Source organism: Coregonus lavaretus (assembly GCF_964263955.1).
Source record: "Coregonus lavaretus genome assembly, chromosome: 9".
Taxonomy (NCBI): domain Eukaryota; kingdom Metazoa; phylum Chordata; class Actinopteri; order Salmoniformes; family Salmonidae; genus Coregonus; species Coregonus lavaretus.
The window spans coordinates 59,267,560-59,283,537 of NC_139996.1; the positions used below are offsets into that span (position 1 = coordinate 59,267,560).

The window sequence follows — 15,978 nt, forward strand, 5'->3', positions numbered from 1 at the left end:
GAGAGAGAGAGAGAGAGAGAGAGAGAGAGAGAGAGAGAGAGAGAGAGAATACTGAATACTGACATGGAATGACCAGAAATTGCAGTGTCTCTAGATGCTCCATCGACTGTTGCTGTTTTTTTCCAGTCGCTCTGGAGAAAATTTCAGAAGTTGTCCATTTTTTAAAACTGTTAACACTTGTAATGCTCCCTGTGTTATGTCATTGTCTTTTAACTCATCTTTCACATCTGAGTCATTCATGAGAACAGCTGGTTTAATCGGCAAAAAAATATATAATGATAGGCTCAATGTTTTTGTGCAGAATAAGTAAGTAGCCTTGCACAACCCTTGGCTTGTGCTAGCCGGAACGGCTCATAGGAGCAAGAGCCTATCGCCTGTTTCTGTAGCGTGATGCATCTTAAAGTACACCCCCTGGACAGAATGCTAGTCTATCACAGGGCCTTCCTCCCAATCTATCTTCTTAATGCTGAGTGCCAAGCAGAGATGTATCGTGTCCCATTTTTACAGTCTTTGTTTGTTTTTACATTTTATTTATAAAGAGTGGGTCACCATTGAGACCAGGGTTTCATTTGCAAGGGAGCCCTGTAAACATGAACATACAGTAAATAATATCAATACAATAAATATAACAAGATTAATCAAAACAAACGCAACTCTCACATCACCTCCCTTAAACTCCATCTAAACTTTCCAATGGAGACCAGCGAGTCTAATTTCAAGGTGGCCTGAAGGCAATTCCATGAGCTGGGGGCATAAAAACTAAAAGCATTTTTTCTCCTGGTCAGTGGAGACCCGCAGCACCTCCAGAACCAGCATGTCCAGAGAGCGGCTCTGAACATTGCTGGATTTCCAGTTAATATGTTAGCTGAGGTAGTGTGGGAGTCTCTGAAGAACTGCTTTATTTACAAAAAGTAGCCAATGCTGGGCCCTTCTCGTAGTCAGAGACTCCCAGCCAACAGAACTATACAAAATGCAGTGATGTGTACGAAAATTGTCCCCAGTGATAAAATGCAGTGCTGAGTGATAGACTGAATCTAAAGGTTTTAAAGCAGAGGCTGCCACATGCATGTAGATTATATCACCATAATCAAGTATTGGGAGAAGCGTTGCTTGAACAATCTTCGTTCTACTTTCCAAAGAGAGGCAGGATTTATTTCTATAAAAGAAACCAATCTTAATTCTCAATTTTTTTGTCAATTTATCGTCAATCCAAATACCCAAGTACTTATAATGGGGAACTTGGTAAATTTGGTCTCCCTTCAATGTGCAAATATGCAGGTCCTCAGGATCAATATTACGAGACCTAGAGAACAACATCCACTTGGTTTTATTAGCATATAGCACTAGTTTAAGATAAGTAAGAGTCAAAACCGTGCTGAAGGTCATGAATGGCCTGCTGTACTGAGAGTGCACATGAGTGAATGACTGTATCATCCGCGTAGAGATGAATGTTGCAAGTTTTAACAGATAGACCAATATTTATAAAAATAGTGAAGAGAACAGGGCCCAAAATCGAACCCTGCGGCACAACTTTCGTAATATTGAGGGAACTAGATTTGATACCGTCAGTAAGCACACATTGTGTCCTGTCCGTTAGATAGTTATTTAACCATTTGCAAGATGCCTGATCTAGGCCTATTTCAGACAACCTTTGAAGAAGTAACAAACGGTCAACCGTATCAAAATCAATAATGCAGCACAATGATATTTATGGTCTAAGCAATATAGCACATAATCTAAGACAAGTGTAGCCGCGTAAACAGTGCTAAGTCCACGTCTAAACCAGACTGGTGCTCATTAAGCATAGAATGAGAAGTTTAAAAAGTTCTAAGTTGAGAGTTGGTCAGGGACTCTAACACTTTGGCGAGGCAAGATACAGTAGCTTGGAAATTTGACGGTGTTTATCCAAGTCAGAAGGATCTCCGCTTTGTGTAGGGGGAGGACTTGTGCCGTTTTCCAGATCTGAGGGATAACCCCAGAAACAATTGTCAAGTTAAAAATCTAGGTTAATGATTCTGCAATAAGTGGGGCAGAAAGCTGCAGAAAAAAGGTATCAAGTGAGTCAGCCCCAGTGGATTTTCTAACATCGATATTCAATAAGGCACTTAGCAGATCATAGACATCAAATGGTTTAAATGAAAATGAGGAACGTGTATCTGGGAATGTATTGTTCTCTGCAACCTGGCTCGAGGTGAGTAAAGGACTCCCTCTGCTGGAATCAGAGTTTTCAAAAGTTATTTTATCAAATAGGTGGCCCTCTGAGGCAATGGTTATTAAAAGCACCATAATTGTCCATCTTGTCTGTTATGGGACCAGAGGCTGTCATAATCTGCTGGGGTAATGAGGGGATGGAGTATTGTTTCAGAGATTTGACTACCTCCCAGAAGGCTGCTGGATTCCCACCAGTCTCAGATACATAGTTCAAAAAGTATGTTGATATTGCTTTTCTAACCAGTGATATACATCTATTTCTCAACTGTCTGAAGGACTGCCAGTCAGATGTAGAATCAGTCAGTCTTACCCCAAGCTAAATTTCTCTCCTGAAGTGTATCTGATAGTTAATGTGTGAACCAAGGATTAGCTCAATCCCTTACCCTTAGTTTCTTGAACGGAGCATGCTTATCTGAAATAGAGTTGAGCAAAGAAGTAAAACAATTTAGGGCTTGATCCAAGTCAGAGATATCTGATACAACCCCCCATTCACAAAATCCCAGATCAGACAAGAATTGTTGCTAATTGACATTTCTATAATTTCTCTTTGTAATAAGGCAAGGGCTAGATTTAGGTAGCTTTGCCTCTCTTATGCAGACAACGGGACAATGGTCACTGAAATCATTAGTAAAAATTCCATTGCTGTATACAGTGGGGGAAAAAGTATTTAGTCAGCCACCAATTGTGCAAGTTCTCCCACTTAAAATTATGAGAGAGGCCTGTAATTTTCATCATAGGTACACGTCAACTTTGACAGACAAATTAAGAAAAAAAAATCCAGAACATCACATTGTAGGATTTTTTATGAATTTATTTGCAAATTATGGTGGAAAATAAGTATTTGGTCACCTACAAACAAGCAAGATTTCTGGCTCTTACAGACCTGTAACTTCTTCTTTAAGAGGCTCCTCTGTCCTCCACTCGTTACCTGTATTAATGGCACCTGTTTGAACTTGTTATCAGTATAAAAGACACCTGTCCACAACCTCAAACAGTCACACTCCAAACTCCACTATGGCCAAGACCAAAGAGCTGTCAAAGGACACCAGAAACAAAATTGTAGACCTGCACCAGGCTGGGAAGACTGAATCTGCAATAGGTAAGCAGCTTGGTTTGAAGAAATCAACTGTGGGAGCAATTATTAGGAAATGGAAGACATACAAGACCACTGATAATCTCCCTCGATCTGGGGCTCCATGCAAGATCTCACCCCGTGGGGTCAAAATGATCACAAGAACGGTGAGCAAAAATCCCAGAACCACACGGGGGGACCTAGTGAATGACCTGCAGAGAGCTGGGACCAAAGTAACAAAGCCTACCATCAGTAACACACTACGCCGCCAGGGACTCAAATCCTGCAGTGCCAGAAGTGTCCCCCTGCTTAAGCCAGTACATGTCCAGGCCCGTCTGAAGTTTGCTAGAGTGCATTTGGATGATCCAGAAGAGGATTGGGAGAATGTCATATGGTCAGATTAAACCAAAATAGAACTTTTTGGTAAAAACTCAACTCGTCGTGTTTGGAGGACAAAGAATGCTGAGTTGCATCCAAAGAACACCATACCTACTGTGAAGCATGGGGGTGGAAACATCATGCTTTGGGGCTGTTTTTCTGCAAAGGGACCAGGACGACTGATCCGTGTAAAGGAAAGAATGAATGGGGCCATGTATCGTGAGATTTTGAGTGAAAACCTCCTTCCATCAGCAAGGGCATTGAAGATGAAACGTGGCTGGGTCTTTCAGCATGACAATGATCCCAAACACACCACTCGGGCAACGAAGGAGTGGCTTCGTAAGAAGCATTTCAAGGTCCTGGAGTGGCCTAGCCAGTCTCCAGATCTCAACCCCATAGAAAATCTTTGGAGTCCGTGTTGCCCAGCGACAGCCCCAAAACATCACTGCTCTAGAGGAGATCTGCATGGAGGAATGGGCCAAAATACCAGCAACAGTGTGTGAAAACCTTGTGAAGTCTTACAGAAAACGTTTGACCTGTGTCATTGCCAACAAAGGGTATATAACAAAGTATTGAGAAACTTTTGTTATTGACCAAATACTTATTTTCCACCATAATTTGCAAATACATTCATTAAAAATCCTACAATGTGATTTTCTGGAAATGTTTTTCTAATTTTGTCTGTCATAGTTGACGTGTACCTATGATGAAAATTACAGGCCTCTCTCATCTTTTTAAGTGGGAGAACTTGCACAATTGGTGGCTGACTAAATACTTTTTTTCCCCACTGTACTTATGAAGGGCATTTGTCAAAATATTATCTAAAAGGGTAGATGTGTTTAAAGTTGGGGCGGGTTAGTTTACTTATCAGCTGAGTTAGATTTTGCTCAATTAAGATATTTTTCAGTTTATCAGAAACTGGCCTCAACCAATCCAGATTAAGATCACCCAAAATTCACAATTCAGATTTAGCATAGTTAGATAGCAAGTTAGACAATTGGCTAAGACCACATGTTGAGGCAGAGGGAGGGCGATAAATTCCCACTAGCATAATTTGGGCATTATTACCAAGGCCCACATTTAGGTCTAGACATTCAAATTGCCTAGAGACAGATGTAGTGACATATACAGAAACATTGAAGTTGTTTGTAAATATGGCGACACCTCCACCTCTGCCAACTCTGTCAGATCTAAAAACATTATAACCAGCCAGAGACACATCAGTATCCGGCACAGTCTTATTTAGCCTGCTTCAGATATGACCAGAATGTCCACGTTGGTTTGAGAGGCCACAGTTATAATAAAATAAATGTTCGAGATCAAACCTCTGGCATTTACATGAATCAGTCCAATGCCACAGCTGCGGGATTTCAGCTCAGACTGAGTCTCTAATTCAAGCATAATATGCTCAGTTGGTAACCCATATTTGAAAATACCATTGGGCTAGCTTGAATTGGTATAGATACAAGATTGTCTAGAACTGTACAATTGGGCCTATGCTTTGAGCGAGGACGTGGATTAAAACAAGAGTCAATGAGGGTTACCTGTTGCGGGCCTGCGGTATGATGATAATGCTATTCATTTATTGTTGGGATTACCTGAGCGGAACACAGGGTGTTGAAATGTCTCAGCGCAGCCTTGGGAAATGCGAGGACAGGGTCCAGGCACCAAGATGATTTGGATGGACTCCATCTTCTCTGTAGAGCATCTTCTGTTTCCAAAAGGCGTCAAAGTTATCCACAAAAGTAACTCCAACAGAGCTACAGACTCGTAGCCAGTTGTGTAGCGTCAGCAACCTACTGAATCTTTCACTGCCATGACTCAGTGATGGCACTTGGCCTGAAATATTTTGATGCTTTCAGAGTTCCAATCAGTTCTTTAAAATCCTGTTCTGGCATAAAATAGTAGGACGTGGCCTAGTAATGTGATGTACCCAAGACCCAGGATGGCACAAGGTTTCTGACCCGGGAACTGAGATGTTTCTCACCATAGAGCTGCTGATGATAACGGCTGGTGAAATGGCAGAGGAGCTCCGTCAGTTTCTGTGCCTCCCGCCGGCCACAAAACCCTTTATGGCTGATGGAGGAGCCAGTGCTTCAAACACCCTCAAGGTCCAGTGAGAGGAGGAGCACAGCTGATCCGCGTCCAAGGCAGAATCCCCCTGGGAAGGAGTCCGGATAGGGGACGATGGCGCGGGAATCTCCGAAGGCAGGAGGACATGCGAGGACAGGGACCAGGCACCAAGATGATTTGGATGGACCCCATCCTCTCTGTAGAGCTGTTAGGCAACTGGATTTGGGTCGGGCTTCCCAACACCAAAGAAGCCCCATTCGCCACAGGCCGCTTTCCTCCATTTGGCCTACGGCTGGTGACGTGCTTCCATGGTTGGGCAGCAGGATTGGTGACAGTATCATCTGCTAAATCCACCAGAAGCAACGATCCTGCTCCATTTCTCAGGGAAGTGGGAGACTTCTTTGGGGAGGGGTCCCTGGAAGGCATTTGCCATTCGGTCAAGGAGTGTTGACATGGTGGTGATACTCTCAACACATCGGAACGGTGTCCAGCCTGTGGTGTAGAGAAGAAGTAGATTGTGTATGTTTTTAATCTGTTTGCTAAGAGTAGCCACTTCTTCCTGATAGTCCTCTGCGAGTAAGCAATTGTTGCATCGGAACTCCAGTTGGTCCACATTGTCCCGAAAGGGAGCATAGTAAATACAGCTCCTGCAGCGCATGAAACGATCACTTTTTCCCCTGAACGTGGAATTCTCCATGAGAAGAGACATAGGAACTAAATCCGTGTCGCAGAGATAGTGATTTCAGGCAGAATATATATATATATATATATATATATATATATATATATATATATTTTTTTTTAAAGAGACAATAACTGATGTATTTTTCCGGACCTACAGAATACAGGCCATCGGTAAATATACCCAATACAAAAAAATCTTCAACGAAATACACTCTAGCCTGTTAAACATAACTTTCTGCAACAAACAATTCACTCTAAAAAAAATGTGTGCACTCGATCTCCTTCAAGTCAATGAGTGGGCGTGGTTGTTGAGGCATGACTCACCCGGGGATCGAACTCCCTATCATCCAATCACAGGTTGGACAGTAACCACAAGGAGTGGAATAGTAGATGGGAATATCTGGTAAATACCAGGTGATGTTGTTCGCTTTACAAGTGAGTTGTTAATGCCTAGAGTTTTGAAACGTGCCCTTTTGATTATCCGTTTTGAGTTTTGTGCTAAGAGAGAACAGCGCCTACATCTTTAGGGACTAAAGTGACATTTCTGACATTTCCTTTCTCTATTACGACTTGTACATTTTTCAATTAGTTTTCAATTAGATTTCTCCTGCTCCCGCTGTTCAGGGCACAGTGTTGTTTCGAGTCAACTGTTGCTATGAAACCTCTCCATTACTACTACGAAGCATCTCTGTTGTTACCATGAAAACTAAATTTCTTCATCTCAGATCCCCACTCAGGGCCGAGCTCAGAGAAGCAGAGCCCCATGACCCAGAAACACAGCCCCCAGGCACAGCCCAGCCCCGTAGCCACCGAGCCCAGCCAAGGAGCCTCCCAGGCAGGCCTAGCACAACCACCAGCCCAGCCAGGCCAAGTACCAGCAGTAGCCACCCAGCCTACCCCAGGATCAGCCGCCCAGCCCAGCCCGCCACGGGCCCAGCAGAGTCCAGTCGCCCAGCCGCCCGGTCACCCTCCCCCACTCTACCTCCACGACGGAAGGTATGTAGAGAGGGAGGAATGCTTGACCCTATTTATCAGTGACAGTCATTATTGTCACCAGTCACAACTACAGTTATGAGGATGCTTCTCCTGTGCAGTTTGGACATGGCGTTTTGTGTGTGTGTGTGTGTGTGTGTGTTTGTGTGTGCGCGTGATGGATTGTGTGTGTCTCTGAATAGCAAGAGGGTGGATTTTGGTTGTGTGTGTACGTGTGTGGGGGAGGGGGGCGTATGCTAAGATTATGGATGTTTGTATACATTTACTGATGTGTGTAACTATATGTGTGTGTGTGCATGCTGCATTCGTGTGTGTGTGTTGTTTGACCAGGCTGCAGTATAATCTTGCATGCTATAAACTTCAGCAGGCGACAGGTAAGCAGTCTGTCTTTCTTTCTTGCTCTCTCTCTCTCTCTGCTCTGTTGTATAACACACCACTTAACTGATGGCAAAGTTAATAATTTACCTTTAGAAATCCTCTTTATAATACATGGTGCCCAGCCGGAGGGCTATGTTCCCTGTCACACCCAGAGAGAGAACTGCCTTCGTAAAGGGTGGGCTTTGTGTGTGTGTGTGTATGTGTGTGTCAGACCCAAAGAGAGAGCTGCCTTTGTGATGTGTGTGTGTGTGTGTGTGTGTGTGTGTGTGTGTGTGTGTGTGTGTGTGTGTGTGTGTGTGTGTGTGTGAGTGTGTGCGCGTGCGTGCGTGATCCACCCAGACAGAACACACAAAGTAATCCCTACATACCTCAGACCACGACAGAGCTACACTCAAACACATCATGGCATTAGTCACAGCTCTGGTTTTGATTCACCTCAACTCAACATCTTATTGCTTACTTCTATTCATTGTGATGACTGAGGAAAACAGGACTGTTTAAAGAAGGAAAGTGATCCGGTTCTTGCTGCTGGCTTTGACAATGATGTGAGTATGAAAAAGAGTGCCACCAAGTGGTGATGGTCTCTGAAAGAGGTGCCGATTTAGTACAGGTACAACTGTCCCAACGTCCCGGTTAGAGGACGGAAATGACCAGCAGGAGACAGATACACATTTATTGCCACACCACACAGGACAGATTGGATGGAGATTGAATGTGAATAGTGTAAGTGGTTTCTAAAACAGACAGAAATACACAGTGTATTACAATATGTTATTTAGCAGTAAAGCTATAGCAATAGCAATGCTATGGTAGCAACATAGGCAGCAATAGAGAGTAATGGCATATATACAGCGCTAAGATATTAAAAAAGGGCTAACAGGCTAAACATAGCAAAGGGGCTATGCACAGGGGCTAGGCTAACCTAACACATAATAAGGAACCATGCTAGCACGCTAGGCTAGTAGGCCAAAGGCAATGGGTTACTACACAGTAGAGCTAATAGCATTGGCTAGTGGGGCTACCATAGTACACAGTATGGCTGTATAGACAATAGCAGCTAGCAGTACCGCGCTAAATCAAATAAAATTGTATTTGTCACATGTGCCAAATACAACAGGTGCAGACTTTACCATGAAATGCTTACTTACAAGCCGTTTCCCAACAATGCAGAGTAAAAAAAAAAAAAAGTGATAAATAAAAAAAGGAGATAGTAACACAATAAAATAACAATAATGAGGCTGTATACAAGGAGAACCACTACCGAGTCAATGTGCAGGGGTACGAGGTAGTTGAGGTAATTGAGGTAATATGTACATGTAGTTAGGTGTAAATGTGACTAGGTAATCAGGATCGATAATAAACAGAGTAACAGCAGTGTATGTGAAGAGTGTGAAAGTGTGTGAAAGTGTGTCTGTGTGAGTGTGTGTGTGTGGCGTCAATATGCATGTGTGGTTGTGTTTTGTGTGTGTGAGCGTATGTTTGTGTGTTTGTTTGTGTTGGAGTGTCAGTGTAGTATGTGTGAGTGTGTGGGTAGAGTCAAGTGAGTGTGCATAGAGCCAGTGCAAGAGAGTCAGTGCAAAAAAAATGTGGTCAATACAAATAGTCCGGGTGAACTGTTCGGCAGTCTTATGACTTGGGGGTAGAAGCTGTTCAGGGGCCTTTTGATCTCAGACTTAGTGCTCTGGTATCGCTTGCCATGCGGTAGCAGAGAGAACAGTCTCAGACTTGGGGGGGCTGGAGTCTTAGACAGTTTTTAGGGCCTTCCTCTGAAACCGTCTGGTATAGAGGTCCTGGATGGTAGGGAGCTCGGCTCCAGTGATGTACTGGGCCGTACGCACCACTCTCTGTAGCTCCTTACGGTCGGATGCCGAGCAGTTGCCATACCAAGCAGTGATGCAGCCAGTGAAGATGCTATCAATGGTGCAGCTGTAGAACCTTTTGAGAATCATGCCAAATCTTTTCAGCCTCCTGAGGGGGAAGAAGCGTTGTCGTGCCCTCTTCACGACTGTATTGATGTGTTTGGACCATGATAGGTCCTTAGTGATGTGGACCCTAAGGTCGGGGGAAGGGTGCCCATTGAAAGAGCTAGAGAGTCCCACAGTTTCTGCCTCTAACTCCCAGGGTTAGAGAGAGAGTTAAAGTCTGAAGGTCTTGTGTGTGTGTGTGTGTGTGTGTGTATGTGTTTGTGCGTGTGCGTGCACTACAAAGGGAATAGGGTGCCATTTGGGACGTAGACAGTCATCCCTCTGTCTTTTGTCCACAGGTCAGAGGTGAAAGCCAGGCAGGACGTGAAACCAGACATCCGCCAGCCTCCGTTCACCGACTACCGGCAGCCCCCCGTTGACTACCGGCACCCTCCAGTGGCTGATTACCGGCAGCCACCCACGCTGGACTACCGGCACCCTCCTCCCCTCATCGACTACAGACAGCACTCGACAACACTCGCTGCACAGTTCCCTCTGGCACAGTTTCCCCCAGACTTCAGACCACAGGTAAGACTGAATAACCCAGACTTCCCTACTACAGTACACAGCATATGTACTACTACGTAGCCCAGAATTCCCTAGTACAAACAACACTCAAAAGCTGCACAGCTTCCACTGGCACAGTTTCCCCAGACTTCAGACCACAGGTAAGACTGCCGATCCGAGAATCCCCTACTACACACCACAGGTAAGACTACATACCCCAGCATCCCATATTACAGACATGTAGAACTACACATCCCAGACTACAGACAGGTTACAGGTTGGCTATTAATGAGTATTATTTATTGGTTGTGTGTTGTGCACAGGACTTTGACTACTTCACAGTAGAGCTGGAGAAGAGTGTGAAGGGTTTTGGCTTCAGTATCCGTGGGGGGCGGGAGTACAAGATGGATCTGTTTGTGCTGCGGCTCGCCGAGGACGGGCCGGCCATCCGCAATGGCAGAATGAGGGTAAGTGATAACACTTCTTGTCCTATGCGCAGCAACATTATTTTTGAGCTCAATAGTGATGCAGTACCTCATACAATATGACCACTTTCAATGCTCATCCTGTTCCATCCTTAATCTCTATATGTATTGCTCTCTCTCTCTCTCTTTCTCTCTCTCTCTCTCTCTCTCTCTCTCTCTCTCTCTCTCTCTCTCTCTCTCTCTCTCTCTCTCTCTCTCTCTCTCTCTCAATTTCTCTCTCTCAATCTCTCTCTCTGTCTCTCTCAATCTCTCTCTCTGTCTCTCTCAATCTTTCTCTCTGTCTCTCTCAATCTCTCTCTCTGTCTCTCTCAATCTCTCTCTCACTGCCTCTCCCCCCTATCAATTCAATTCAATTTAAGGGCTTTATTGGCATGGTAATTATATATTTTTGGTTGGGTCTAATTGTGTTGCTGTACTGGGGCTCTGTGGGGTCTGAACAGAGCCCCAGGACCAGCTTGCTTAGGGGGCTCTTCTCCAGGTTAATCTCTCTGTATGTGATGACTTTGTTATGGAAGGATTGGGAATCGCTTCCTTTTAGGTGGTTGTAGATTTTAACGGCTCTTTTCTGGATTTTGATCATTAGCGGGTATCAGCCTAATTCTGCTCTTCATGCATTATTTGGTGTTTTACATTGTACACTGAGGATATTTTTGCAGAATTCTGCATGCAGAGTCTCAATTTGGTGTTTGTCCCATTTTGTGAATTATTGGTTGGTGATCGGACCCCAGACCTCACAACCATAAAGGGCAATGGGTTCTATAACTGATTCAAGTATTTCTAGCCAGATCCTAATTGGTATGTCGAATTTTAGGTTCCTTTTGATGGCATAGAAGGCCAGATCGTTCACAGCTTTGTGGAAGTTACCTATGACACTGATGTTTAGGCCCCATAGGGCTCTGGTGAAAAGTAGTGCACTATATATTTTTTGTGTGCTCTAGAGCAACAGTGTCTAGATGGAATTTGTATTTGTGGTCCTGGCAACTGGACCTTTTCTGGAACACCATTATTTGTGTCTTACTGATATTTACTGTCAGGGCCCAGGTCTGACAGAATCTGTGCAGAAGATCTAGGTGCAAACAGTAGACATTTGACTTCAGATAGTAGGGTGAGGCCAGGTGCTGCAGACTGTTCTAGTCCCCTCGCCAATTCGTTGATACGTATGTTAAAGAGGTGGGGCTTAAGCTGCATCCCTGTCTCACCACACAGCCCTTTGGAAAGAAATGTGTGTGTTATTTTGCCAATTTTAACCACACACTTGTTGTTTGTGTACATGTATTTTTTTCCCCCAACACCAATTTCCATCAATTTGTATAGCAGACCCTCATGCCAAATTGAGTCAAAAGCTTATTTTTTTAATCAACCAAGCATGAGAAGGATTTGCCTTTGTTTTGGTTTGTTTCTTTGTCAATTAGGGTGTGCAGGGTGAATACGTGGTCTGTCGTATGGTAACTATCTTTCACTCTCTCTCTCAGGTGGGGGATCAAATCATTGAGATAAATGGGGACAGTACCCGAGACATGACTCACGCCCGGGCCATCGAGCTGATCAAGGCGGGGGGGAGGCGGGTGAGACTGCTGCTGAAGAGAGGCACGGGACAGGTGCCTGAGTATGGTGGGTATCCCCCAAATACACCTCCCATATTTATTTCTCACTCTCGCTCTTTCCTTCTCTCGCTTGATCCATTTTTCTCTCGCTTTGATAAAAAAAAGAACTTTATTTTTTCTCTTTCTTGCTCTAATTTTTTATTTATTGTTCCCTGTCTCTCTCTCTCTCTCTCTCTCTCTCTCTCTCTCTCGCTCTCTCTGTCTCTGTCTCTCTGTCTCTCTCTCTCACACACTCACACAACACACTAACGCAGACCACTACAAATGTTACAACCACCGGCAGTCACGAGTCATGACAGCAGTCAAAGTCCACTTGAATGTTGAGTCACAGTAACTAGGCTTCTCCAAAACTGTGCTCTGATGCAGCTGATGGTCATTAGTAGCCTACCAAACTTGTTAACGGTCAGTCGCTAATGCCCTGGTACTCAGCGCTCTATTGTCCCTCAATGCAAACGCCATTGACAGGCAAATCAAACACTTCATGATTTACCCTGGCCTTCAGAGTTTGAGCGGAATAGGATCACCTGTTGTGCAAGGAGAGTCAGCTCCTCATAGCTGGTTCATGCATAGAATGAAATAAGTTTTCAACTTTCCCAATATTAAGCACATTGCTTTACTTTACAAGCTGAGTAGCCTACCTGGCTGGCATGAAAATGAACTTCGGGAAAAGCGGCCTCCATTCGCTATTCAAGTGCATACGGATGAGGTCTTTTTTTCCCCTGCACCTGTTCTAACAGGTGCATGATAATGGCCCATTCTAAATCAAAACTAATTTCACACATATATTATTTAGTATATGTAAAGACAAGATTCAATAGAGAAAAGTCTGATTGGTGAGAATATTATCAAGTGCTTGTCAAATTGTGAATGAGAGACTGATGAAGTGTGTGCAGCCTGCGCAAGAAACAGAGCAGAGCACACACATTTCATTAGTCTTTCATTCACAACTAGGCCTTTCATGCATCTTATTTCAAATCATCAGTAGAGTCGCACCATACAGTTGCATAAATAACTCTAAATTAAGCATATACCTGTTTCAAATTATCACTTTGTTAACCGCTCAACACAGAATAGCTGCATGTGCGCACTCCCTCGGAAATCGTTTAAGAAAAATATCCTTTCTATTTTATTCAGCTATGTTCAGTTGTATTCTTCTTACTACAAAATAATATAAATAATGCTATGGGAATTATAAGCAAATCTTATCTGCTAAATGAACTAGTGTAGCCCACAGCCATATGGCATAGCCAGATCACGACCTAACATAAGGACAGCTCAGAATATGCTAGTCTGTTCTTCTGAAATAGGCAACATTTTCTTCATATCATAATGTTTCTTTAGACCTGCCTAAAATAAATAATAGATTTATTGTGATGGTGTAGGCTATATTAAATGGATTTATGAGACTTTTTAAAATGTAGATTTTCCTAAAGGTCAGCATCAGTGGCTTGTATGTTATGCGTGGAAGTCCGGAGATGCTAAAAGTGTTTATGCTAATTAGTGGTCAATTACCGTGAGACCGACAGTTATTTGCATGATGTGTGCTATAAACAGCAGATAATACCTGACATTTTTCATAACTACCTGCACTTACTGCTGCTGCTCTGTTGAACCTGAAATATATATTAACTGATACAACACAAGCTTTAGCTAATTCAATCTGCTTCCATAACCCGACATTGAAACAACATCTACTTTATGTGTGCTCTTTTGTCCATATTCTTCTGTCCTCTGTATTTCTCTCAAGTATAACCCATGTCCAGTCTTCTGCCGATGCTTTCTGCGTATCAAACTATACTTTGTGAGGTACACAGTAGTGAAAGGGTCTGTTTTTAACCCCTGCTTTAACTCTAATGATTGGTATAGGCTTTTACTCCCCTTCCCTTAGGAATGGTACCTTCCAACCTCTCCATGTGCATGAAAAGTGACACGCTAAGCTCCCCCTATTTCTTCCTAATGGGCCACTCTAAAGACACGGTTCGTGAAAAGCTGCATGTCTTTCTCTCCATTCTGACTCTAATTTAAATCTGTGCTTGTGTGTGTTTGTGCGCTTGCGTGTGTGTGTGAGTGCGTGCAAGTGTGTGTGTGCGGGCGTGAACCCTAGTTGTGTGCATGCTGACGTGTGTGCGTATATCCTACATGTGTGTGTATGCACATGTGTGTGTCTGTCACTGCATGTGTCTGTGCGTAAGTGCGTGCATGTGTGTGGTAATATCTGTTTTTATGTTGAGACGATCAGGCTTGTGTTTGGTTCTGGTGGTCTCAGTCGAAGAAACTAGCAGGTCTGAAGAGGACCACCACCACGGTAGAGTGTGCAGTGAAGTGCACCCTCAGTAGAGTGAAACTGCTCTCAGTGTTGGCCAGGGCCGTTCTCACATACACACACACACACCTCTTCACTCACAGAAAGTTATTCTTGTCACACAGCATGCGTCCCAAATGGCACCCCTATTCCCTATATGAGGCTCTGGTCAAAAGTAGTGCATTATATAGGAAATAGGGTGCCATTTGGGACGCAGACAATAATGATCTAAATCTATATAGTCCTGACTGTCCTGGTGATGATATTGTAGCTGTATGTGTGTGTGAACAGAGATCTGGGTGTGGATACATGAGAAGACGATAGAGCGATAATAATAATAATATATATATTCTTCTCCTCTTCTTTCCTCTTCATCACTATCTATCCATAGGCAAAACGATCAGCTTTGTAGGCGTGTGCGCGTGTGTGTTTGTGTACTTGCCTGCATGTGTGTGTTTGTGTACTTGCCTGCGTGTGTGTGTGTGCTTGTCACTGCGTATCAACCTGTAGTGTGAGTCTCCTCCTCTCTCAGTAGACAGTGCCTCCCCCTGGGATGCCCTTCCTCCAGACCTCTCTGCCCTGCAGGAAGTGAGCCTTGACCCCCTGCAGCCGCCCACCTCATCTTTCTCATCCCATCCAGCCTCCACCCCAGACTCCCCCCACCAGCTCCCTCTAGAGGCCACACTGCGTACGGCTCCAGACCCCAACACCACGAAAGGGGCTTCAGGTGGCAGGTCCACCCAGCCCAGGTGCACCGTCCGTGGACAAGGAACACCGCAGAGGCCTGAGGAGGTGGAGGGGGGACCCCGAGAGCCCCAACCTCCGCCGCGGCCCCCCAAAGCTAGATGGAGATCCGCGGAGAGGAGGGAGAGCAGCAGCACACACCCACGCAGGATCCAAATGCCACCGCATGGCCCTGGGACTCTTCCTACCTGTGTGTGAGTCTGAACGGAGGCAGTTAGGACCGTGGGGAGGGACGCAAGAACCTCAAGGAGGGGCCTGAGCTGAGAGGTCTGCAGGCAAGGGACAAGGAAGGGCTCCCTGGCCACGGCGGGCTCTGCTGGACGGCCCTGCAGGCAGGAGTGCAGCTGACTTCCTAGGGCCCTGGAACCCACCTGGGGCTGACAGACTGCCAGGCATCCTGAGGTCCTGGACCTACACTGTCTGCAGGGAAAATGAATCCGAATAAGACTGGTTTACATTGGATCAGACTGGATTCTGACTGGGTTGGACTGGCTGGCTGTACATAGGCTCCCAAATCCAACCTACCACTCACACCATCAGATGCCAGAGGGATCTTTTATTCTCTCTCTCTCTCTTTGAAATC

The 15,978-nt window shown here is 44.6% G+C and overlaps 1 protein-coding gene across 1 annotated transcript in view; it reads left to right on the forward strand.

Annotated features, from left to right (window-relative positions):
* The window catches only part of LOC311134708 (membrane-associated guanylate kinase, WW and PDZ domain-containing protein 2-like), a gene marked incomplete at its 5' end in the record, with an annotated part of 519,195 nt that extends 503,447 nt beyond the window's left edge, over positions 1–15,748 (forward strand). The window contains 5 exons of the mRNA XM_084168477.1: positions 7,144–7,414; positions 10,053–10,281; positions 10,584–10,727; positions 12,218–12,356; positions 15,187–15,748. Coding sequence (XP_084024603.1) covers positions 7,144–7,414; positions 10,053–10,281; positions 10,584–10,727; positions 12,218–12,356; positions 15,187–15,593 — 1,190 coding nt within the window. The 3' untranslated portion in view covers positions 15,594–15,748. The remainder of the gene's footprint in view (positions 1–7,143; positions 7,415–10,052; positions 10,282–10,583; positions 10,728–12,217; positions 12,357–15,186) is intronic.
* Between the last annotated feature and the right edge of the window lie 230 nt (positions 15,749–15,978).